This window comes from Camellia sinensis, chromosome 1 (assembly GCF_055761805.1).
Source record: "Camellia sinensis isolate YWXY chromosome 1, ASM5576180v1, whole genome shotgun sequence".
Classification (NCBI taxonomy): domain Eukaryota; kingdom Viridiplantae; phylum Streptophyta; class Magnoliopsida; order Ericales; family Theaceae; genus Camellia; species Camellia sinensis.
Window position 1 is genome coordinate 145,280,217 of NC_138961.1, and position 27,243 is coordinate 145,307,459.

General features: G+C 38.4%; 1 protein-coding gene across 2 annotated transcripts; it reads right to left on the reverse strand.

The window, feature by feature from the left end:
- Positions 1 to 533: 533 nt before the first annotated feature.
- YAK1 (YAK1-like protein 1) lies at positions 534 to 26,886 on the reverse strand. Of its 2 annotated transcripts, XM_028211942.2 has the most exons (19): positions 26,468 to 26,834; positions 26,008 to 26,381; positions 24,995 to 25,194; positions 23,586 to 23,739; positions 23,394 to 23,503; positions 23,186 to 23,255; positions 22,988 to 23,070; positions 22,820 to 22,898; positions 22,677 to 22,717; positions 20,875 to 20,997; positions 18,327 to 18,465; positions 17,859 to 17,973; positions 17,664 to 17,746; positions 5,456 to 5,530; positions 4,727 to 4,801; positions 3,665 to 4,476; positions 2,152 to 2,316; positions 1,097 to 1,407; positions 534 to 884 (listed from the first exon to the last, which is right to left on the reverse strand). In XM_028211942.2, exons 2-19 carry the CDS (start codon positions 26,194 to 26,196, stop codon positions 811 to 813), a joined length of 2,898 nt encoding a protein of 965 aa, XP_028067743.2. In that variant the 5' UTR covers positions 26,197 to 26,381; positions 26,468 to 26,834; the 3' UTR covers positions 534 to 810. The 2 variants fall into 2 exon arrangements, with proteins under 2 accessions (XP_028067743.2, XP_082742249.1); XM_082886123.1 differs by having other exon boundaries at positions 26,008 to 26,886.
- Positions 26,887 to 27,243: the final 357 nt, after the last annotated feature.

The following is a 27,243-nucleotide window of genomic DNA, read 5'->3' on the forward strand; positions in this document are numbered from 1 at the left end:
GCCACAACTTTGGATAATAACTCTTTATCAACCCATCGAGTATAACACAGCTTGCAAAGCACACCATATTGGCTTTCTAGGTGCTTCTAGAATGGATCCATCTGAATTGGCTTCGGTTTCTTCCAGTGTCACTTATGCAATCAGGCCACTGCAGACCAGAATCGTAACCTGCCTTCCCCCACACCACCTCCATAATCATGTGTCACCACCACCACCATGTGTCTCGTTCCTCAGTCATCTCTCTCTCTTTCTTTCATCTCCCTCTGACTTATCTCCTGTCTTCCTCCACACAATTCTAACTACCACCATTGCCTAACACCACCACTACTGCAACCCACTATGACCTTTCCCTCTCTCCCCCTCAATTCCAGCCACCACCGACACCCATCACCCAAACCACTGCCAGAATACCCCTCTTCCACAATTGGCTCATTTCGCTTTGGAATCGCCAAACAAAATAACACAACACAAACAAGTTAGCCATCACCTTGGGGCTCTTTGCTAATATATTTTTCTCTCTGCAGCAATAAACGTCTCAATAACCAGGTTAAATTCATTCAACAGTTCGAACTGTATCAATAGGAGTGGGCATTCAAAATTTTCATTTTAAGAGGGCAACTTACTGCCATTGGCTACAACTACCAGAAGATGGATATGCAAAATGACCAGATAATAAGGAAGCCACAATCATAAATTATATTTATGCAAGCACAATGAATGAGAATGGTTTGGATTTGCATCTAGCGTACAACTTTTCTTGCCAACCCTCACACAGCCCCTTGGGGTGGAAAATTAAAGCTATTTGCAGCATTATGCAATCCTTCCATCTTTTCTTCCACGGGATGTTGGTGGAATGTTGGTGACAGGATGGTTGCCCCTACGCCCTACAATAGAGTGGCAGGGTTGGTTAGAAACATCACCTCATCCTCTAACCTTTAAGAAATAGAAAATAAAATACATCCAGCAACGTTTAATCTATTTTGAAGACAAAAAAATCTCTAACTTCAATATAATCCATAATTATACAAGTGAAAAAGGAATGGAGAAAAGAAAAAGAATTTGGAGTGTCCTGGCAAAAGGTGGATTTAGTAAGTACCCCATGATGCGCCAGTGGCATTGCTGAATAAGCTATTTCCAGGTGAAAGAGGAGCCCCAGAGTTAAAGTTGGAAGGAGGTGGCTGAACCTTAACAGGATTCCATTCACTGCCACGAACAGTTGTGGATGATCTCCCATGATTGAACCGCTGAACAGATTGCTGCCCCAAACGACTTGGAGAACTTTGTGGCAAGTGGGGCATGAAATGTGAAGGCTTTGACATGGGACCGACACACCCACCATGCAGATCATGACCTGAATGACGACTGCCTACTTCTCCAATTGAAAATGCTTGAATGGGTCCATTTGGCCTGAATTACATCAGATGTACAAATGGAACCTAGCTGAGCCTTCTTGATGTTGATAAAACGGCAAAATAATATATGAGAGAACACCAATTTCTAATGCAAACCCACGCACCAATTTCTAATGCAAACCCACGCACCAATTTCTAATGCAAACCCACCTGGGTAAGTGCACCAATTTTTAAATTGGGAGCTTTGAACAAATTAGATACAAAAGCCATTGAAAAGCTACTGAACATTGTCAATATTTTTGGTACTGGGATATACCTATTCTGCCCATTTCATCAAGATAAGCAATGATTAGCAAGGGGATTCAGGTAACTTTTCAGGTTCAATCAATTGTTGGAACAAGAGAAACAATCAACCTATTGATATTGGAAAACCCAAAGAAATCTTCATCAATGCATGCCCTGTTGAGGCTTGTCCAACAAGCTCAATCCCAATGGGCAAGCTTTCAATTTGCCCTAGTTCTCCATCTAACCCCCATCCCTGAAAGCCCTTTTGGAGGCCTAGTCCTATTTCTCAAGTCAAGTCTTAAGTTCATACTCAATTTTTCCTGCACTCAATATGGTTAAATAATCCTTATCATTTAAAATTGACACATATTACGTACAATTGAATGAAATAAAAGCAAACATATTATTAAATAGTAAAACACATACACTAGCTTAAAGATTCAATACAAAAAAAAAAGAAATATCGAATCAAATGTACTACAGGAAGAAAAAAAAAAAAAAATTACACTACTACCTTTGTGTTGATACACTAAAACTTGTGCTGGAGATGCGGTTAGATCTTCTAACACAGACTGATGATTCTGGGGGAACCAAAGCTTGGCCTAGTTGCAACCCCTTGGTGAACTCAGTGGCCATGCAACTCACATCTGAACCATCCTCTTGCAAAAGAAGTTCTTCACTGAAGCGGAAGTCAAAAAATATATCAAACAAAACAAATAAGCAGAAAGGTAGGCTCAGAAATTCAAGAAATAGAAATTAAATGTGGTAAGTGACAAAGATAAACTACCAAGGATTGACAGCCAAAAGTGAGAATATTGTCAGCTTTATTTATTTATTATTATTATTTTTTAACTATAATATAGTCACCATGAATTGTTAAGAAAAGAGCTTTCATATGAATGGTTTTAACAAACACCAATAGCCTTCATGACAGCGCCTGTAATTGTTTCCTACCTTGGGAAGAGCATGTTACAGCACATAAGTGTTTACCAGATGCAAGTTCCTTGAATTGATCCTTCCAAGGTTTTTCACTGGATAGTGATTAGAGGTCCACCTTTTCACCTCAGGACCCATTTAGTTTAAAGGTTGGGGTGTGTGTATGTGTGTGTGTGGCATTTGATCTAATCTTTGCAGATTTAACAAGTGGGTTTAGTCTGAATTTGTCCTTCCATGATCGGAAGATGCCTGTTGAGAGAAGACTATGGCTACCATCTTCAGCAGAGATGAAAACTCAATTTTGAGTAAGAACTAAGAGAACCAATGTTCAATAGATGCTAGTCTGTTGACAAGAAAAGGGAATTATAATTTCAAACCCATTTGTTATTGCTGAAAATATCATCCTTTGTGAGGTTGAGGAGGAATTGGGGTTCTTGAGATGTGTTACGCTTCTAAGCAGTCAGAAGCCATTGAAAGAATTTGGCTAAGAGTGACCTTATTCTGGTAGAGGGGTGGCCAATATGGATGACATGGTGATTATTGTGGTCCTATTCATCTAAATTTTGGTACAAGAATACATTACTTTTTAAGTTCTCCTTTTCTGTGCTAGACAAACAATTTGGGATGGAGTGAGTATGTTTTAGCACAAGTGCTGAACAAAAAAAAGGTAAAAAATAAATGAATTACTCATGTTCAAAAGAACACAAACATTAAGTATATCTTCTCTTACATTAATAACAACCATAAAATAATAAAGTACTTCAACAAAAAGTATCATTTACACCAATATTCATCTTAATCATGATACGAAAAATAACAATACCAACAATACCATGAATATGTCAATAATATCAAGAGCAATAATTATTATCAATAAACACCATGAAATGTCAACAACATTTTTACATTTTAACATTCATCTTGTATTAGCCATTAATATTCCAATGTATATGGATATATTGATGCATATACTGAAATGTTTAAAGAAACTTGACAGCTTGCTGATACATCAATATGGATTGCAAATTCCTTCTGACAAGATAAAGGATATGCATCTAAATCAAATAGAACAACAATTTATGTTTTCTTACCTATAGTTGGGATCCCAATCCCCGGGATCAGGCAGCGAGAGACTTGCCTCCGGCTTGTCATGAGCAGCTTCCATAGGCTGAGAGAGTTGCATATTTGGAAGTGTTAATGAACCTGGAATTTTATGAGCTGCAGAATAACCAGCAGTGATTCCATTGCATCCTCGTTGCTGCTTCCAACTTGGAGCATTTGAGTTAGACTGCAGATGCAACGGAGAACCACCAAGTACTGGAGAGTTTCCCTCAGCTTGACCAGAGCTGGTGCCATCAGTTACTTGCCCTTGCCAATGAGGAGATGATGAACTCTCCTGAGACTGCAAACCTCCAGAATACCCCCAACTTTTTCTTCTATTGAACTGGCTGACTGCAGCAACCTTTCCTAAAGGTGATCCATGACTGCCTCTTGCTGGGGAAGTTGGACCATAATGTCCTGGAGAACCAGCAGTAACCTGACTATAGGAGCTTGGAGGAGTAAATTGTGAAGGACTAGTACCAAGGGACATAGGCGCAAAATTTCCTGCTGATGGACTGACACCAAGTCCATTCCCGGGTGGGAGTTGAATTATCCTCCGTCTTGCGTCAGGGCTACTTCCAAGTATTGACATGCCACCCTTCATCCCAGATGGACCAACCGGCGAATAATATGATGCAAGCATATTACTGTTATCTCCATAGCTCCCATAGCTGCTCCCAAGCCCAGTACCATCATTATAGCTACCGTGGCTGCCTAAACTGCCATAACTACCAGAATATGTATATGGAACCAATTGAAAATGTGGGCTGTTATGCAGGGCAACTCTGGTCCTGCCTGAAACCTACATCAATTGCAAATACAATGCAATGAGGTAGAACTCTAGCAAAATGATCATTTGTTTGGTAAGTGCACACACATGCACAAACACATTAACCAGCCGGCATTAAAAGCCCTGGCACCATCCCCTTTGGGGCTGGCAAAAGATACTGCTCAAGTTAGCAGCAGATGGTCCAGCAGAAATGATATTATTATATATATTACAAGTTCCAACAAACAAAAATAATGGCAAATTTAAGTAACAGACAGCTCACATTAGGAGAGAGACCAGCAGCAAACCAATGGCCTCCAGCTGGGTGATGATCCACTTTAACATTTTGAGACACAAGCTACATAAAAGATGACGGGGAAAAAAAAAAACAAAAAGTGCAAGTTAGAAGATCCAACACCTTAACAACAAATGCAACAAGGACAAAGGAGGAGCAAATCATCAGGGAAAAACGATAAAGGAAAAGAAAGAAAGCAATTCTATGTAGTAGGGGAAAAATTGTAAAAGATATGTTAAAATAAAAAAAACAAAAAAAAAAAAGCTATTGTTAAGAAGTTCACCTTTTCATCAGAAGTCTAACTAATGAAAAACTTATGAGCTATGCACAATTTTCAGAGTAACTGGGAGGAGGACAAAAACATGTACACAGAGATCAAATGCTCACAAGCACAACATATTTAAAGATCTGTCTTCTTGAAAACTAATTTCTTTCCCAAAACATAAATAAGTTATACAATGTATCATTCAATATACAGACGAATGTATGCTTAATTACCAAAAGCCAATAAAAATTCTAAACTTAAATGTAATATGTGTAATAATACCATGATAATCCAAAAACTTTCTTAAAGCCAAGACTGGCACACGAAAATACTTCCATGAATTGTAGCAAGCATCTATAGTAATACTCAAAAAAAATCTCAAATCTTGCAAAATAACCTCCAAGAGAAGTCGCACTAGCAAATTCATTTAGTTTACAAAAAGATCTACTCACCATGCGAGGGGTCTCTAGAGGAGGTTTGTACGGGCATGTGAAAGGTTCTCCCGTCACAAAAGGGTGTTTTGAAGCCTGCAGCAACGGAGTTCAATCGTTAACGATCATTTAGTTTGAAATCAATAGAACACAAAAGCATAAAGTAAGATGGTAAACAGAAAAGCTTGTGCAGTTAACAACAGAACATGTAACTTGAGGAGGAGCTTCTTCGAATCTCTCTCTCTGGTTATAAAACACTACCTAACCACCCCCCCCCCCCCCCCCAAAAAAAAAAATAATAAATAAATAAATAAAATTGATAAAGGTTGTCATATTGGTCAAATGTTTGCAGAACTGTCTTCAAGATTATCGTTCTATGAGTCATGTTTCATATAACTTACCTCCATTTTGTAATGGTCAATTATAACAATGTAAAAGAATTATATCGTTAGCATCTTCTTTTTTTTTTAAAGTTGGTTAAAATTAAAAAGAAGTTGGTAAAAATGCTCCGAGATTATAGGAAAGGAATATGTTCCCAAGAAAGAAAGAAGTTGGGCCACGCCGGCAGATTCTCTTTCTCAGCGGCCGGTTGTCCGAGTTTGAAGAGACAGCGGAGGGTGTGGATGGGTGGTGCAATTTGCCCATTTTTGAGAGAGGGGAGGGGCTTCGACAGGTGGTAGTGTTGAATGGGTCGGAAGCACGATGGATTGCGGCAAGAATGAAGGCAGCATCAATGGAACCAAGTAATCTAAAATTTATGGGTCGTCTCAGTAGGGGTAATCGAACCGTCGCAATTTGGGTCCGTGGTGAGGCAGATGGTGGGTTATCGGTTCAGATAGTGGTGACGACAGGGACGCGACAAGAGCAAGTTTTTATTCCCATGTCGACATTTGGTGATGGTTGGGAGGGGGTGGCACTAGTCATAGAAGGATTTGGGTTAAAGGATGAAAAGGTGATGTGACCTGGTGGTTCAAAGAAGTTGGCGTCTACTTCTGGTCCAATGATATCGGCCAATCATCGTGAATCTGAAAGGGCTGTTCGTACAAGGGTGGAGATTGACTGGCTCTAGATGTTGGATAGATCGTTGGTGGGTAAGATGAGAGGGATGGGGGCCAAGGGTTTAAGCTTCGTGGCCATCTCAGTATGGGTTGGTCGCTAGTGGCATCTATCAGGGAAGGTGGAGGTGCGACCGTTGAGGGACAAGGCTTTCTTGTTTGTCTTTCCAACCAAACACGAGGCAGAGGCGGTGATACGACGGCGTTAGACAGTGGAGGGCGAGATGCTGGAATAGTGGTCACCATTGACCCAATGTTTGTTGGAGTAGATGGTGAAGCCTAAGAAGAGTATTTGGATTCGGGTGGTTGGTCTACCCATTCACCTCCGTGGGGAAGAGGTGTACCGCGCTATTGGCGACCGGAGCGGTGGCTTTGTGGAGGCGGATGAGTCATCAGTGGACCTGGGCCCTGTTCGGCTGTGTGTGAGATGTTCAGAGCATACACCGTTGCGAATCTCCATCCGATGGGAACTCTGGCAATTCTTGCTACCAGTGTGGGTGGAGGCAGACCCGACGGTGGAGCTGGTGTCACCGTCGGCCGAATGAGGGAGGATCTGGTTCGCACAAGGAAACGAGATATTTTCCACAATCAGATTGAAGTTTGACACGGATTTTCGGGGTGAATGGGTATTTACGAAGATTCAGGAAGGAAAGAGGATCCATGGGTGGTCGGGGCAAACCCACCCAACAGCTGGGGGTTGGGGTGGGCAATCTAAGGGATTACAAGGGAGGGCAGTTGGGCCTCGCAAAGGCCCAAGCTACTAAGCAAGAAGACATGGGCCAAAAGGGGTGGGTTGTGGCTAAAATTAGAAGGAACCAAGTGTTGGGCCGTAGGAACATAGTAGGGGGAAACATAGGCCATGATTCAAGCCTAAGGGGGAGTGAACTGGGCCAACCTATTCTGGCCCAAGCCAATCCGGATCCCTCTTATCTAGGTCAAACCGAAGCGACAGATGAATGTTATGGGAGGGAAGCTGCGAACCAAGACTTTGCGGGTCTGGTGGAATTAACAAACGAAGACAACCATTGCCGACGATTCGAGGCGAACTCAGGGCTGGAGCTGATGGTTCATCGTGACTCACCTGACAATGGATTTGGGTCGAGGTTGGTGTTGGATACTGTTGGGAATAGCTTTCGGTCGGAGAGCTTGGTTTCGGAAGATGGTGAGAGTCATCCAGAGATGGAGCTACTTGGAGGCAAGGCCTAGGCTGACAAAAGTGGGCAAGGGTACGATAATGATGAGACGACATTGGCCATGGTGATGCAACCCTTAGCGGTGGAGGATGGCTTCCCGGCGGAAGACCTGGGATAGAACCATCATGGGTTTGATGGTAATGATGGGCTGAATGGGGATGAGATGCCGTCGGCTGAGGCGGTGTCAAAGTGGGTGCTAGAATGCATCAGTGAAGTTAGCCATTATTTGGGGTTGTTGTTTTAAGGCCATGAAGAAGAGGCTTTAAGTTTGTTTGCGGCAGTGGAGGCATCGTGGCGACAAGGGGCTCCTCGGAAGGGGATGGCCAAACCTTTTGCTACTCCTTGTAAAAAGAACAGGGAGCTAAGGAATCTGGAATGCACTATGAATTATGATCAGGGAGCGAAGAATGCAGGACGGGGTGTCAAAAGAAATCGAGGGGGTTGAAATGAAGTTAAAAATCCTATCTTGGAATGTGCAGGGTTTGAATGATAGAGATAAGGGTGTGGCGGTACGGGCAGTGCTACGGAATGCTAGAGCAGATGTGGTATGTTTACAGGAAACAAAGATAGAGAGTTTGGGGATGGAGTTGATTCGGGAAGTGTGGGGAGGAGATTTGTGGACTGGACATTTTTGCCGTCATCAGGTATGGGGAGTGAGATTCTTCTTTGCTGGAATAAGAGAGTGGTGGTGAGGGAGGATGAGGTTGGAGTTCTTCAGTGTCTTGTTTATTTCGATGTATGAGGGACAATTTTTAGTGGGATTTTACTGGGATGTATGGCCCGGTGCAGTACTCAGAGCGGGGATTATTCTAGAGGAGTTGGATAATGTTGCGTTTCAATGAGATGTACCATGATGTCTAGAGGGTGATTTCAATGTTGTCAGGTGGCCATCGGAGAAGGTGGGGAATACTCGGGTCTCGAGCTCAATGAGGGCCTTTTGCTCTTTTATAGATAATATGTAGTTGGTGGATTTACCGATCCAGGCGGGAAGCTTCACTAGATCGAATGGACAGAGTTTGTCTCACATTGATCGTTTTCTAGTTACTCGGGGATGGGAGGAGCATTTCTCGGGGTTTGTTTAGATTCATCTACCTTGGCCAGTGTCTAACCAATAGCCTATATTGCTTGATAGTGGGGTGAGGAGATTTGTTACGGTTCCATGCCATTTCGTTTTGAGAATATATGACTGCAAACAAAAGGCTTTCTGCAATTAGTTCGTGGATGGTGGAGTCATCATGGGATTTATGGGTCTCCTAGTTGTGTGTTGGCCCACAAATTGAAAATGCTTAAAGGAGATTTGAAGAAGAGGAATAAGGATGTGTTTGGTCGGTTAGAGGGCCAAAAGGCGGTAGTGGTGTCTTTGCTCCAATCCTTGGATGAGCTAGAGGTGCAAGGGGGATTGTCTAGTGATGATGTTGTTAGAAACGAGGCGGCTGGACAAGACTTTGTTCGTATATCCCGAATGAAGGAAGTGTGTTTTCAACAAAAATCTAGATGCTTGTGGTTAAAGGAGGGGGATCGGAATATGAAATTCTCTCATTGGATGGCGAATGCACATCGGCAGGTTAATCAGATTAGCAGGATGCGGGTCAAGGTTTTAAAAAGCGGTTGCAACCGTTAAGTAACGCTGTTACGTAACGGTTGTAGTGATTACCACCACCCGTTACGACCATTATAGCGGTGTGACAGAAATTCACATGTGTAACGGTCATTTCGGTATTACGTAACGGCCATAGCGGTATTGTAATGGTCATAACGGTCCGTTACACACCGTTACACCATTTTATAATATTTTGAATAACTTCCTTTCCCAAAAAAAAAATAAATAAAAGCTTACAAAAAAAGAACAAATACTCAAATTATCCAAGCTCAATGAAAAAATCTTATATAAATTTATTTTTTTTATAATTTTTTATAATTTGTATTTCATTACATGTAAAAATATAAAAACCGTAGTTGTATTTATTTTTATAATCATTTTATTTAATATTTAATTATAAATATTTTTTATTTTGTTACTGTAATGTATTGTCGAAAAAATGTCTTTCAAAAACTTTAAAATATTTTTTATTTATGGCACAATTTTTATTTTTATAATTATTTCATTCAATACTTAATTGTAAATAATTTTATTTAATTACCTGTAAAGTGTTGTCTAAACGAATGCCTCAAAAATAATTTCTGTTTATGACACAATTTTTATTTTTATAATCATTTCATTTAATAATTGTGAATATTTTTTTATTCAATTAGTTCTGGTATTAGTCAAAAAGAATTTGTTGACATTTAAAATCCATTATTCTTAAAGTCATTAACTATTGAAATAAAATGTAAAAAACTCCTTCTATAATGATTTGAAAATATGAAATATATTAAATCATACTTAAAAATTAACAAAGTTTGATCAAAATCTATTTTAAACCCTAATAAATGTGATCCTAGAAAGAAAGAAAGAAAGAAAGAAAAATATATGTATCGGTAAATTTTCTTCAAATTATGTGAAAAATAAAAATAAAAACGACTCCGGTTACCGCAACCGTTACGCTACAGCCTTTATACCCCGCAACTGCAACTGCAACTGCAACCGCAACCGCAACCGCAACCGCATCACCACAACCGTTACGCCGACCACAACTGCTTTTTGAAACCTTGATGCGGGTAGATGGCCGAGAGCTGCGTACAAATGTGGAGATTAAGGAAGGGGTTGTGGGTTTCTATCAGTATCTGTTTCGGCCCCAAGACGGGGCATGGGGGCCTGGTTTGGGAGGGGTACATTTTGATAGGATATCGGGAGAGGACAAGGTGATGTTGGAGCCCGCCTTTACGGAGGAGGAGATGTTTGGGGCTTTGCTGGCCATAAGTGGTGATAAAACCCCAAGTCCAGATGGTTTCATTATGGCCTTTTTTCAATATTGTTGTACTGTGGTTAAAGGAGACGTGATGGAAATATTGAAGGCGTTTTTTGTGTCTGGGCAATTTGAGAAGTTTTAATGCGACTTTTTTGGCTTTGATTCCTAAGAGGGGGGGGGAAGATGTTTGGGATTTTAAACTTACTAGTTTGTTGGGGAGTATGTATAAATTATTGGCTAAAGTGCTAGTGAATAGACTAGAGGAGTTTAGTAGGCTATTGTGCTTGAGTCTCAAAATGCGTTTGTGGGGGGTAAACAGATTCTAGATGCTGTTTTGGTTACTAATGAGTGTGTGGATTCTCGGATTCGTCAAGAGCGCCTTGGTTTGATCTGTAAGTTGGATATTGAGAGGCATATGACAACGTAAATTGGGAGTTCCTATGGTATGTGTTGAATCGTATGGGTTTTGGAGAGATGTGGTGCCAATGGATTAAGTTTTGTGTATTGACTGTGCGGATGTTTGTTCTAATTAATGGGACTCCAACGAGATTCTTTTAAACGCATCGAGGCCTTCGGCAGGGAGATCCTTTGTCACCTCTGTTATTTATTTTAGCAATGAAGGCGTTGAGTAGATTGTTGGATGGAACGGTACGTAAGGGTCTATTGGAAGGTTTTGTGGTGGGTTCGACGCCTGGGGCCACTATTGGTGTATCTCATTTGTTATATGTGAAAGATGCTTTAATTTTCTGTGGGGCAAAAATGGAGCAAGTGGGATACTTGAGATGTGTTTTGCTTTACTTTGCTTTGAGGCGGCGTCGGGCCTCCGAGTCAACTTGAGGAAGTCGGAGCTTATCCCAATTGAGGAGGTTCAAAGGTTGCTAGTTCTAGCGGCAGTCTTAGACTACAAGGTGTTGGCCTTGCTAGTGTCATACCTGGGTTTGCCAGTAGGGGCTACATTCAAGGCGAAGGGGTTGTGGGATGGAGTGGTGGAATGCGTTCAGCGTAGGTTAGTGGGTTGGAAGAGACAATATCTTTCGAAAGGAGGGCGGGTAACGTTGATTAAAAGTGTGTTAAGCAGCATTCTAACTTATTTTATGTTTGTGCATGTTATTCCAGTGTCGGTGTCGCAACAGTTGGAAAAGCTTCAAAGGGATTTTCTGTAGGGGTAGTGGAGGCAATGATTTTCGGTACCATTTGGTTGATTGGGGGTGGATTTTTCAACCTAAGCAAGCAAGAGGTTTGGGGGTTAGGCGGTTAGTGACTTTTAATACAACCTTATTAAGGAAGTGGTTGTAGCGGTTTGCTTGGGAGCAAGATAGATTATGGCCTGGTGGGTTCGAAGTATGGGGTGGGAAGAGAGGATTGGGTTTCTGGGGATGTGACTGGTTCTCATGGTTGTGGGCTATGGAAAGGGGTTTGGTTGGGGAGAATGGATTTTTGGAATTAGGTAGGGTTTAGGGTGGGACTATGAAGCACGGATACTTCAAAAAGAGTGACGTATCCGTATCGGATACTTATCGAATACCGATACTCCTCGGATACTCGCGGATACGTATCGGATACTTCTTAATTAATTTTTTATTAATTTTGAAGTATCGGATACTTAATTTTGAAGTATCGGATACTCGAAGTTACATATTACTTATAATATTTTGTTTAGTTCTTTGATAAAAGGAATATAGTGAGAGTTAAAGTAATAGAATTTGTCAAATTGATGTATCTTTGTTGTCTCTCTCACTTCTCTCTCACGTTTCTTCTCTCTACTCTCATTCTTTTTTTGATGTTGGCATGTAAAGATGATGTTTAATTTGCATTTGCTTTTGCTTTTAATTTTGGATGTTTTATGAATGTTTGAAATTATAAATTATAAATTTTTTTAAAATTATAAATTTTTTGTTTACGAATGTATCTCCGCTGTACCCGTATCATACTTTTTCAAGTTTTGACATATCGCCATATCCACATCCCCATATCACCATATCCGTATCCGTGCTTCCTATGCTATCATTGATGACTTAAAAAAGTATATTTGCTGAAATTTTTATTTAAGAATGGTTTTTTGACTTTAGCTAAGGTCTTGTGATATTCACTGATGAAGGGGAACAAGTTGAAGCTATTGACCTTGAAAACTCTTAGTTTTATAGGAATCTTTCTTCTTTATCAAGTTGTCTTTTGCTTTAGGTTTTATTTTTATGCATAATGCATTACTAAAAATTATTAAAATAATATTTTTTACGAACGTATCCCCGCCGTACCCGTATCCTAGTTTTTCAAATTTTGTCGTATCGCCGTATCCGTATCGTATCGTATCCGTATCCGTGCTTCCTAGGGGTGGGAGATGGGGTGAGGGTGAGATTCTGGAAGGATAGATGGTGTGGTAAGGTTTTATTGGAGACCTATTTCCCGTTGATCTTCAATATTGTGGTTAATCACAAGGCTATGGTAGCATCTTATTTGGGGGGTGGGGGTGTGGCGGTTTGGGACATTCAGTTGCGGCGACAGGTGCAAGATTGGGAGGTTTCTTAGTTAGTGGAGCTCTGGGGCTTTTTATATGGGTTGGGGATCACTGGAGTGGGACTCGATGTTATGGTATGGAATGGGGTGGGGGCAAAGGGCGTTTCTCAGTTTCATCATTACATTGGGGCTTGGTGGGGAATTGTGATAGGGTTTTTCCTTGGAAGAGTGTTTGGGTGTCTTGTGTTCCGTCTAAAGTGGCTTTCTTCATGTGGATAGCAGCTTTGGGGTGGAATCTCACATTCGATAATTTGGTGCGGCGTGGGCATGTTTTAGTGAATCAGCGTTGTATGTGCTATGCTGATGCAGAGTTGATGGATCATTAGTTTCTTCATTGTTCAATGGCTTTGCGGCTATGGGGTTTTAATTGATCGCTCTATGGGATTGCTTGGGTTCAACCGAAAGGGGTGGTGTGAATATGCTTTGGGCCTAGCGGGATGCTTGGATTGGGCGTCAGCATTGGGGTTGGCGTCAGCAAGTGTTAGTGCCGTTATGTTTGATGTGGCTTGTTTGGTTGGAGCGGAATAGTCGAACCTTTCGATAGATGTATCATGGTGTCCTTTGGTTAGAGAATTGTGTTCTTGTAGTTATGTATAGTTGGCTAGAGAGGAAGGTTGATGTGGATATGTTTGTTTTTTTAGATCTTTTAGATGAGGTGATTGGTTAGTGTTTTTTTGGTTTTTCCCTCATTGTGGATGCTGTTTTGTATCCATTGCATCATCTTGATGCTTTCTTAATAGTATTTGTCTATGTATCAAAATATATATATATATATATATATATGATTAGCATTTTGATTCAAGAAGACAAGTTTGCACTTTTATGCATTTTTCAAAGAAAATGATACTTGTACTATTATTGTCTTTACCCTTGTTAGAAATAAATAAGTGCTATATCTACTCCCACACCTTGTCTATCTATGAAATTCTTAAATTAGCCAAACAAAAAAACAGGTGTTTGAATATCTCATTAAAACTTACTAAAAATACTCATTTAATCCACTTCATAGAAATGGAATATGAAGTATCTACAAGAAGGAGAATTATCACATGCAATTTCAAAACCTTCTCTTTGTTATTTGAGAAATTATTTCATTGAATTGTCACACTATGTAAGGAACACTTTGATTTCATCATTCTTGGTAAGTCCAACATGAAGCCCACACATAGTCAGATCACAGTCAATGGGTGAAGCATGGGTGTGACAATCTCAAACAAGTTTGATGGAAGTTTGGTATTGTATTACACCATTGAAGATGCAAGTGTTGTTTCCCAAAGAATAACTTGATCCATGGAACAAAGGTTCCAAGCTAAAGTGTACGAAGATATTCAGCACATGAGAAGTTTCGGTTGTTTTCTAGGGGTTATGACACAGATGCAGAACAGTTAATGGCAACTGATAAGAGATGAAAGCAGAGCCTTGTAGGGCCAGGAAAATGTGGGAGGGGCATCTTTCTCTAGGATTGGATATTAAAAAGACTTGAATGCTCTCTAGAAATATTTTTTTGATGAGCAACAAAGGTCGGTAGCAAATGTTATTTAGAAGGGCAATGAGGTGGCAGATGTTCACAGGTAGATTTAGCATTTGTGCTCTTTCATTGTTGTCTTTTTGCCCTTAGTTGGATAAGGCGGTGCCCCCTTGGCACACCTTATCTAATGCAGTTTTCTTATTACTTATAAAAAATAGATATTCAACATCTGAAATATATATACAACGTTGGAACTTGAAAGGTCTGATATCTGGGCGATCCCAGCTACGTGGTAGGCCCCAGGAGCGCCACATCATCCTCAATCTAAGGAATATGACCTCCAAGTGACAAGCCCTTAGAGGTGTCACATCTTCTAAATAGACTATCATTGTCATATGTCTAGCCTAAGCAGGAGGCACAAGGACCACTGAGTATGGTAACTTGGCCCAATAATGCGCTCTTTGCTTTAGTTGCATGCCAATGCACTGAGTGGATGAGTCAAAGCATCGGAAACATTGAGGTGTGGCCCCTAGTGTTGCTCCGCCAAGCCAAGACATTTCTGCCCATGCACAATAATGACATGGCTAGACACTCCCTTGAGTGGCAAAGTAATGCTCCTCCAAACCATGATCCCGCCATGCCTCATTCCCCTAAGGTATTACAAGTCGTAGCTAGGAAGGAATACCACCCAGATTACCCAGGTATCTCTGCATGGCTACCCCTACTTGGTAGGGGCATGGCCTGGCACCTCATCCTGACTCGGCTAGAAAGACTCCATCAAATCATGAGTTTCTTATGCCTTCTACCCTCTAGCAGGGACTCTTACATGACTTATCATTAGTATCACCATTGTTATAACTTCAGCTTCTTAGGTTGGGAGCAGGGGATAGACACTCACCTCTTAGAATCGCTGGAGCATTGTGGCTTGGAGGCTAGAGATAAGGGTTCATCGAGGTTTTCCGGCTTGCCCACTCCTCAAGAGTAGTCACATCTTGACTGACCAGTCAGAGAGAGAGAGAGAGGCGTTGATCCAAACATATGATACCTCGAAAGGAGTATCATACCTACCACCAATGTCATCCATCGATACAGACCTACCTTTGTGTAGTACCCATGATACAGACCCCTGAGGGAGGAATCTTAGGATGCAGAAGGGGTGTGACACCAACATTCTATCAGACCTAGGAGTGTCGGCCACATGTTCATGGGTGAACAGACCTCCTAACAGTCCATTATCCCATATAAAATGACTATAATGCAGACGTTGAGGCAAGCTCATCCCTCATCTTCCTCTGCTCTTTGGACAAGGGTCCATCTCCTATACTACCATCCTCCCTCACTAGTCACCTTAATTCTGTTCTCTCCTGTCTCTCATGACTCTTCAAGGATTGGCATGCCCTCCACCTTCCCATAAGGTTACAACTTGCCACATCACTATCCACCATCCACAGAAGGCATTCAATTTCTTGATTAAAGAAGTTTCAAACGGTTTATTAAAGATAAGTTACAGAGGGCAAAAAAATAAATAAATAAATAAATAAAAAATAAAAAAAAAGAACAACAAAGAAAGAAGGGTAAATTACAAATACACCCCCTGAGGTTTGCTTAAAGTACAGATTGCCCCTGTAATTTGAAAAATTACAAATAACCCCTTATTAAAAAAATTTATTTAACAGAATTAACTAAAAAAAAGAAATTCATAATTGCTCTCCTATACAATAATAAAATTACCTAAATTATTAATTGAAACATATTTATAATATCATTAAAAACTGTTAATTGACTTGATAATTTATTAATAAAAGGGGCGATTTGTTATGAAATTAGAAACCTCAGGGGATGGAATGTAATTTCCAGAACCACAAGGGGCGATTTGTATTTTAATCAAACCTTAGGCGGTGTATTTGTAATTTACCCAAAAAAAAGAACTACTCCCTCCGTCCCAAAATATTAGTCCCTAATTCCATTTTTCATTGTTCCAAAATATTAGTCCCTTTTCAAAAATTAAGGAATAAAATAATATGAATTTACTATTTTGCCCTTCTTTTAAATTCATTAATAACATAAAAAGTACAATTATGACAATTAATATCCTCAAAAAAATGTACTATCAAAGGATAATCTTGAAAAATTAATATTTTTAAAATACAATAATTATACTATCAAAAAAGGTTGATTTCCCAAAAAGGACTATTATTTTGGGACGGAGGGAGTAGTTTGAAGTTTGCAATAGGACAAAAAGAAATTCCCAGTGATAATTGATCTTTTTGTTCACAAGATGGTAATCTGATGGAGCCAAGTGAAAACACTTTATAAAAGTCCCAACAAAGACACTACGAAGGCCAAACCTTGATTTGCGTAACTCAAAATGATGTGGGGGCCATTTAGGAGCTTCAATTAGAGTCTTCCTTTGTAGTTTCATAAGTTAATTAGTTGTTTATTTGATTTTATATAAGTTTTACCATGTTTTAAAAGCTAAGATACTTTGACAGTTTTAGCTTTGGCAGCCATATGTTGTAGAAGTTGTCCATGGGTCGTAAACCTTATCTAGTTATGTAATTACATATCTTTTGGTGGATTTCAAATTGGGTTTACATAACTTTGCTAGTCGAAGTCATTCAGTTTTCAAATTTGGAGTCAAAGTAGTTAATTAAGGTACATATTGTCTTGGGAGTCGATACGAAGCAAAACAATTGTTCCAATTTAATAAAAAAAATATTTGAGGGAACCTTCTGCTCTTTTCATATTTTGTGATGCAATCAAACCATATGTGTAATGCCTAACAAATTTCAGGAGTGATACCTAGAATTTTCTTCTACTACTCGCTCCTTAATTTTACACACTTTTAATCCACTAAAAGTCACAACCAGATTTATTTCATCACTATTTCCATTTATAAACCCTATGATATGAACATAAGTGTTCTTCTATCAACCAGTCAACCATAGTGTACAAATTATTTAAAATTAAAAAAAAAAACATAGGACCCATGATTCTTTGCTTAATTTTACTGATTGTCTTTTCCTTTTTTCTATTATTATTTAGGGACGTAATCTTTGTGTATAGTGTCTGTGCATGTAGAGGGGCTTTATCCTTTTACTTGACAGTTAAAAACAAATAAACAAATTTTACTGGGAAAAGTTCAATAACCTGCAAAGGTGACCATCGCTTTGCCGGGTCGAACTCAACAAGTCCCTTCAAGAAATCAATCAACGCTAATCGTATTTGACTCTCTGTAATGTATTCAGGATAGCAATTAAGTTCTTTGCAGGATGATAGCAATATATTCATTCACCAAACATTTTTATAAAGCCTTGTGTTTTTCTTGAAGAACATGAAACTAACCTTTAACAATATCTTCCTCAAGCAAGTTCTTCCTGTAAGGGTATTTTGTGACAATCGCTTCAAGGTTCATATGATTGAAATACTCTTTTCCAATTGACGGCTTTTTTAATTCCCTCTGGATGGAAAACAAGAAATATAACAATAAAACGAGGAAAATTACACCACAACCAAGTTCCCAACATACAGTACATTCTTAAACAAAATCAATAATGATCCATTGCTTGATGAGATGACCAAATTATGGTTTAAGCTAGGATCCAAGCTAGTCTTATATTTATGGAACCACCACCAGGTAATGACCTTTTTCAATTGTGGCAAACACAAGTTATGAAAGTCAGCAAAGTAATAAGTCAGAGATGTGGCTGTTCAAAAATAAATCAGATCTTGCACAACTCACTTATGCTGGTACCTTTTTTGTCTACTTACTAAGTTTCATCTTACTGCAAAAAGAATAACATGAACACTTACAGCTTCACACTCTTCTTCAGTTAATGCTTGGTAAGCACTCTGTCTGCTCATTGACTCCCCATGGTTGACAGTCCCAACAACCTTGAAGAACTTGCTAGTGTTTTTGGCCTCTTTTAGTACATAATCAGGGGGTTGTCCTCTACAAAATTTCCAACATATGTAACTAGTACGTGGCAAATAATTGCAAGCAACTAAATAGTTGAGCATCCGAAACAAGTATTCATTTTTCTTGAAAAATCACAGTAGTCAATGAGACTTCCCAGAAAAAATTAACTGAAAAGCAATTTGCAACCATTACCATTCACCTCTTACTCATTTTTTCAACAATTTACCTCAGAATGGAAAACAAAGAGCAATAAAAGCAATCCCCAATGTCCAAAACTGGCAGCAAACCCCCTCTTTCCCTGAGGTGAGCACCTGCACCCCAGTGCATGCTTCTATACTTCCAAAAAGTTTATTCCACTTTAGAATGAACTGGAAGTCAAAGTTGAAGTTCAGCTGTGTCTAGAATTTCAACTCGAAATAAATCTTATTTCAGGTGATTACAGTGCTTACTATTTTGATATCAAGGTGAAACTTGAAGTAATCTACTGCCTTCGTCCCTCCAATATGTATAGATTTTATTAAGCCATATACTTACGCAGATTTTATCTACTTGTCACACTTTTTCTAAATTAAAGCAACTAAATGTGAGCGTGTAACTAATGCCAGCATTTATGTGGACCAAGTGGTTAGAAAATACAACCTCTGGTGCATCCTAGCTGCCTTCTTATTTATTATATCAATTTGATTTCTTTACTTGGTTTTCCTCTCTCTATGCGCCTGGCTCTGCTTTCAAAGGCTGCTTATTTGTCAATAACCGATCATGCATATTCAGTTAGATCTAATAGATCTTCCATGTTAGTGCATCCTAGGAAGCATTAATCCATGTCAATCTATGATTTTAAGCAATTAACATTCCCTCAAATGGTATTTCAGCCTATTGGAGGGTACTGTTAGAGAAACAACTCAAATCTTATTTCCTAGCGTTGCTGGTACTGGAAGTGTATTTTTGAGTTGTAATTTTCAATAATATTTGGGAAGTCAAATTTTACGAACAATTTACCATCAATTCTATTGTTAATATAGTTTCTTCTTTAAGAGGCAAAAGTTCAGAGAATTTCATAATTTTTCCAGAGCAACTAGAAAGAGATTCTTTAACCAGAAAGAATTCGGATCGTTTAAATGGCATATGAAGGATTCATGATCTTCATATTAGAATTTGTGGGCAAGAATTTCAATATATTGTTCTGACAATTGTTGACTGTGCTGCCTGAGATCAGTAGCATTACACTTGTCACCAGTCTCTGAACAACTTCTCCTTTCTAGTCTCCAAGTTATCACTAGGCCAAGTTATCACACACACAAACACACCCAACACGAAAATTAAACAAAAATGTAAATTTATTGCACACCACCAAAGTTTCTTATAAAGACCATCTCCAATGTTGCATCTAATATTTCATCAAATTTAAATTTGATGAAAAATGGCAACTATGTAACATCCAACCCTCTCATCAAACTCATATCAAATGAGAGATGAACCAAAACTTTCATCAAATGAAGGGAGACTTTCATCAAATTTAAATTGTTACCGTTGGGCCGAACATCCTCCCGGATGTCCACCCAAGAGCAACTTTGACAAGCTTTTTTGTTCATGTCTGGACGACTTCCAGGACATCCGCCTGGACGACCTCCAAGACATCCGCCTGGACGTCCTCCCAGATAACGGGGGATGTGAAAAAATCTGATGAAAATTCTAGTTTTAGTATTAGAGTGAACAGGGTATCAAATCAAACTTTTCATCAAATTTTTACTCAAATTTGATGAAATTTTTTATTCAACATTGGAGATGCTCTAAGATCTCAATTTTTATGAATTCTGATACATTTAAATTACATTTTTTTAATTAGTACCATGATTTGGAATGCTCCCTAAACCTTACTACGAAAAATTACTCATGGAGGGGCACATGATCATCCATATTCACAGAGTAAAAATGACAGCCACTAGCTCAATGTTCTCATTTAATAACAAATCATTCATCTTTTATTTCATATGTTCATGATAGATCATGTCACTTTTCGAAAAAGAACTTTGAAGAAAGAAACAATAGGTATAGCAGTTAATCCAAGGCATGTGGGATTAAGTTGTCAACATATTACAGGCAGCATATTCATGCATCAGAAAAATACTCCCTATGTCCCATGGTTAGTCCTGGATTCCAATTTAGGATGTCCCAAATATCCTCTTCGAAAAGTCAGATTTTTTTTTTTTTTTTAATTTTCCAAAACTGTCCTTTACAAATGGTTAGGAACATATTAAAAATTAGGAATAAAAGGGCAATGCTGGAAATCAATGCTTTTTATTTGAATATTGAATTTGACTGCATTGGTTGCATGTCCCCTTAAAAAAAGTTGGATCTCTCAAAAAGGACTAACATTGTGAAACAGAGGGAGTAAGAGTTTATGGTAAGAGCTCAGATACCAAAACAAATACAGATGCATACCCAAGTATTTTGATCATCCTCCCTAGAAGATCAAATTCTGATGCTCCGGGGAATAGTGGCAGCCCCAAAAATAGTTCAGCAACTATGCACCCAAAAGACCACATATCAATAGCAGTAGTATACCTGGAAGAAGGGTTAAGGTCTACAATGTAACTCCATGTCACCAGATCAGATTTTGAGTATGAAAACTGGGATCATAATTTGTCTCCCAAACTCAACTTCACAATGACCATGCTTAAAACTACTGTCCATAATGAATGGTGGAAACTAATCTCACAATCAAAGTGCCCCCATCAGCCCAGTCCATGTAGCTCCGCCATGACTGCCATATGTCTCTCTTGCTCTTAAGTCATACACTCTAGAAAGAAAATATTATATATATTTTATCAAGATGTGTGAGCAGGTCATTCATGCAAACCAGGCACAATTCATACACTGAGAAGAATACTTTCAATAAAAGATATTATATATATATATATATATTAATCATATATTTATTGCTTAAACATACATAAAGCACATTATAATGTAAGATATCATACTTTTAATAAAAAGATCTCAAAAGTACTTAACCCCAAGGGGTTGGACTGGTGGTAGGGGCCATGGGTCTTGGAGTGTGCTCCCTCCAATAGGCCCAATTTAGTTTACTACCTAACCTAGATTTTTGTCTTCTTCTTTTTTTTCTTTTTTTTTTTTTTTTTTTTTTTTTTTTTGATAAATACAATTTTCGTCTTCTTTTCACTTAGCTTTTCCCCTATTCTTACAATCCCCCAAGCTAGTTTAGATTAAAATTTTCAACCACAACCAACCATAAGCCACGAAATTCGAGCATTGCCACTAGTTGGGTTGAACTTGTTAGATTACCACTAATCCCAAAAGCTTAAGTTGTTAGGAAGGGAGCCCAACAATGTATATCAAGTTGTCTAACACCCTCCCTCACGTGCAACTCCATCTTGCACATGGTGATGTAAACACCCAAACATGTATATTAGAAATAGAATGCAAATGGGAAGCCAAATGCAAAGAATGAGACTTGAGCCAAACTTGAACTCTAATATCATATTAAATCACCAGGTAATTCTATTTACACACCACATAATATCTCAACACATACCTTACTTAATTTCAATTTTTTATTTTTTTTCTCAATTCACACCATTCATATTTAAATAATACCAAAATACCCTTATCTTCTCAAATACCAAACCATAACCCTTACTTCACCACCCTATTGCCGCCACTGCCATCCCCCTCCAGCCCCTCTGCAATTCTCCCTCCCTCACCCTCCGCCACCCCACCCCATCCCCCCCCCTCTCTCTCTCTCTCTCTCTTGTTGCGGGGTGGAGCATCGTGATGGTGGTGTACCACGATAAGGGTGGTCGCAAGGGCGAGTGGTGGTGGGGGTTGCGATGGAGGTGGTCACTAGATGTAGTGGTTGCGATGGTGTGCAAATAGGAGGAGGATGTGGCGGCAGCAACGGGCAACAAGCAACAAGCAACGAGAATGGGAATCAAAGGCAGCTGGTGGTGGTGGCTGGAGTTAGGGATGGTGGGGTGGCTGGTATTGAGAAATGGAATGATTTGTTTAAGGGATAAAAATGTAATTTGTTGAATGGATAAGGATGCAATTAAAAATTCATAGGGATGGTGTGCACTAAAAGGATTGGTGGTGCGTAAATAGAATTACCCTAAATTACCACTAGCACCCAAAGGTTATGCTATTGGGAAATAGGCCAACAATATATATTAAGCTCTCCAACACAACTATGGGAACCAAGAAAAAGCAACAGATTGCAAGGATACTGATAGCCAAGTAGCACTTCAGGTGACCTATAGTAACGGCTCTGTGGAAGAAGCACAAGGGGATTCAGATGCAAGAATATTGTCAGCTTAGAAAGCAAAGTAAAATTAAACCCAAAATATATATATATATATAAAACAAGGACCTGAATATAAGAGTAAACTGTCCGATCTTCCATACATGCTGATCCAAAATCAATAATTTTGATTTCTGCTGGTTTCACACTGTTAATTTCACGCACAACACTATTAATATGACAGGAAACAGATGTTAAACCCAATTCACAGTCCAAATCATTATCACAATAGCTCACCTCGTGCATAAAAGAATGTTTTCTGGTTTCAAATCACAATGAATTATGCCAGCATCTTTCATCAGAGACAAACCGTCCAAAATCTAATTTGAAGAGCAAAAAAATGGCAGGATAAAACATTACCATGTAAGCAACACGACCGCTTTTAGGAAATGCTTTATAAGATCAGTATGTATCCCAAGCCAACAAGGGTTGTACCTGTTTGGAGAACAACTGGACAATGCTCAACGATAATCCCCTAAAATGGTTTATCTTGATAAGCTCATACCTAAATTGCTCAAAAATGTCAGCTTCATGCAGCGGAAATCAAATTTACACCACCACTGGTGATGACGAACAAAATTCAAACAATATTCATCCATAAAGTAAGGCACTAATATATTAGATATTGTTGTTCCATACATACAGATTGGTATCAAGCAACTCAAAAGCTATGCATAAATGACGCTGATGCACGAAGTAATCATAAATACGAACAATGTGATGCTTATCCTCTGGATCAAACTTCCTATTTAACTGCAAACAGAAAATAAGCATGAACAAAAAATATTCATAATCATTATATATGATAGAACCCAGCTGAATAAGAATTAATTACCGTTGTTAGAATAGAAACTTCAACCAGTGCCTGTTGATAGTATGCAGGTTGATTTTTAATGATTTTTACAGCAACAAAACTTTTTGTTTCAGCGACCCAGCATTTAGCAACCTGCCCAAATGTCCCATGGCCAAGAATGTCTTTGACAATGTATCTGCAACACAAAACCCATGAAACTAATTATTCAATTTAGAGATTACTAAAGTAGAGAAAGAACACACAACTTGTAAAGAATTAATTGAAAATTTTAGAACCATAATTATGACATCAAGAAAACCTGTGTACTTTCTTAATTCCACACCAAAGTCTACTTCATTTCGCAACTAATTATATCTGATATTTGTATTTAAGCATGACATCAAATCCTTTTTATGCAGACAAACTGGAGAAGCATAAAAGTGCAGGAAAATATCTTAATAAAATGATTTACAAAGAGTTCATTAATGTGCCAAAACATGCATTTATAAACCATTTCATGAATCTCTAGATCAGCAACAATCGTCAGTATATATGGCCAAGTGCAGTCCGCATGATGCAAATATTAGCATCCTGAAATGTGAAAGTGACATTGATTGGAAAAACTCAACTGCAGAAACAGTTTTAATGGAACTTTTCAAGTCACCACTCGCACTAACTCTCAAAACAAGCAAAAAATATCAAGCAGGATTAGAGAGCCAATCATCCCAATCCATCTCACAATAACATGATACAAATATATCCAAGCTTCATGCTTTCCTATTTATTCATCTAGATTCCTAAATCAAATAATCACCGACCCTCCTCTACATAAATCTAAAATCTCTTCCAAGGGAGACTAGTTGCAACTAAGAGTGAACTGTGAAGACTGGAGAAATTCTCTCCTGCTTATCATGAAATATAAGAAAACACACTCTGGATCTCAACAAGGCTAAGAACAGAAAGCCATAAAAAATTAGCTCTTCCGGTTCAAATAAGAACTACCACAACTAAACCAACAAAAGGAGGGGGAAAAGACAGTCAACCAAAATGCCATCACCAAACCAGTGTGCCCTTACTAGGGAACTACATAAGACCCATCGGCATGCACTTCAAATGATAAAAAGGTTCGATTAAGATCTTCCCGTAACTTAACAGGACAATGGTTAACACATTAAAAAAACAATAAATACTCCCAGGTTGATTTATCCTCAGTACATAGTGAAGGATCTCCAAGTTAAGAAATGTAATACATAAAAAAATAAGCTCAGTAAGTTTGGAAGTAGATAAGTCCTCCTGATAAACCAACAGAAATTTGGACATCCCGCACAGAGTCTTCAAAACATGCTCTTTACAATGCAACATAGTACAACAAAAACATGACAATTTTAGCAATAGAAAGAATGAACATATTTGCTAAGAATATAGATGGTTATTAAGTAACAATATCACACCTTCGTTGTGTTTCTAAATTAACCAAGACAAAATTCACATTCAGTATAAGGTCTGAGTTTGAATTATCATAGCCGTCATTGAGCACTCCAATCGATGGGCTCGTCAGGAATCGCTTTGGATTCAATTCTTCCGAATAGTGGAATTGTGGGTTGCACAATTTGTATGTTTCGACTATGTCCTTTGTTAATCTTGCTACCACCTACAGAAGATAAAGATGTACATCATCAAAAAGTTACATTTCCAATAATTTAATTCCAGAGAACAATTAACAGCTTATATGAGGTGCAACACAAGAAGTTAAAACAACAAAGAAAAAGCTGCTTCTAATATAGATATGCTCGCTTGATAATCTGACAATAAAATCCAAAAGCTGAGTGTAAGGTGAAATTCTTTCTTTTTCCACATAAACAAAATAAATCATTAACAAAGGCATGAGCGGGAAAGGAGTGGGGGATACAGATGATGTATGCCTAACAGCAAATGGGAAAACAGCTATCCAAACCCAAGGCCTATGAACTCAACTTACCTAAAAGCTCCACAAATAATCCGTATAAACGGATCATCTCTTCCTTTAAACAGAAACAGAAACAGGGGAAACACAGCAAGATAAGCTATAATTAAAATAGGCAAGTCATAGTAGTAAGATATGCTGTTATAAAAGATCACTGCTTCGCCCACAGGGAAAAAAGTCTATAAAAGCAATGTAAATCATAGAAGTAATTAGCAATTTAGCATTGCCTACAATTTTTTTTATTTGCTATTCAGTTGTTTGTGGATTATTCGCTTTCCTTTTTATTCGTATTCCTAGTGGACACCGTCTCTCCACAATGCCTCTTTTCCAATTAAGTTGGTGCTTGGATTATAAAGGCTCAGTTTCATCATTGTTAATCCCAATTTCAGAAAACAAAAGCAACAACAGCATACTGGAAAACTTGAACAAGCAAGACAAAAAAATGTGAATCGTAAAATCTAAAAACAATCGAATGAAGCAAATGAGAAGCAAAACACTTACAGGCCTTCGAACAACGACACGCAAAGTTTGGGGCTTCTCATTAGTATCAATTGCGGGAGAATAAGCACAAAATAGAAACTGGCTAGGAGGCCGTCGTGACGATGATGATGATGATGGTGATAAACTCTCATCCGCTGACAGCCCTGAGGGCTGAGGTTTGCTTTCCTCACTAGTAACCACCTCATCCATGACCCCTCAAGCCTCTCTCCAATATATATATGGGTATAAATAGAAATAATAATAATTATATATATATATGTATGTATATATATGAGATTCAAAGCTCAAATCCGCAGATTCAGCGAAGCAATAGTCTTGTAGGAAAATCAAGGAATTGACCAGAAGATTCCAACCCCATCCTCATTCACCAAATCCTAAAGCAGTCACAACAACAAGAACAACAATAAAATCATTGGAATTAGATCCATCACAATCAAAACTAACCCTTCATTTGTATCACCTTGACGATTTCCCCATTTTTTCTTCTTCTTCTTCTTCCGCAGAAGAAAGAAACGGTGCAGACAATTCAATCGCAAAATTGAATACAAATATATATATATATATATATAAGAGAGAAAAATGATCAAATTGAAATTACAAAAAGAGAAAAGGATCAAACGAAAACGAAGACGATGATGAGTATGATAAGAGTAGGGATTGAAGGTGTAAGAAAGAAAATACAAAGACAAATAATGGGGTTGAATAAGGCAAAGTCGAGAAAACTGTATATTCCCGAGCCACCGTCTCTGGCTCCGAATGGGGATTTTTCACCTTCACAAGGGTTAAAGACTCTTCCGTACAAAATGCTCCTGTTTAGTCATCATCTCATCTCATCTCATCTCATCTCATCATCAATAAATATGAAAGATAAAATTACATTAACACTTTATTATTATTGGAGACAATGTACAAAATAAAAATATTAATTTAGTGACGAAATTATTAAAATTATCATTTTTTTAAAAGTAATATCTACAGTAAATCCCCTCATTATACTAACATTGTATATGATTTTAAAAAATACATTAAATCCTATAGGTTTGGATTTTTTTTATTCAACTGTATAGAATTAATTTAAAGAACACTAAACAAAACTATTTTAGTATACTTTCATTATCCCTTAACTTTTGAAAATCTCTACCATCGTCGGTGATGTTTAAACAATAAATCACTGGCGATAATTTTTCGGAAAATGTTAGGTATCCCGAATTTTTGTGGTTCGAATGTGTCAAAACG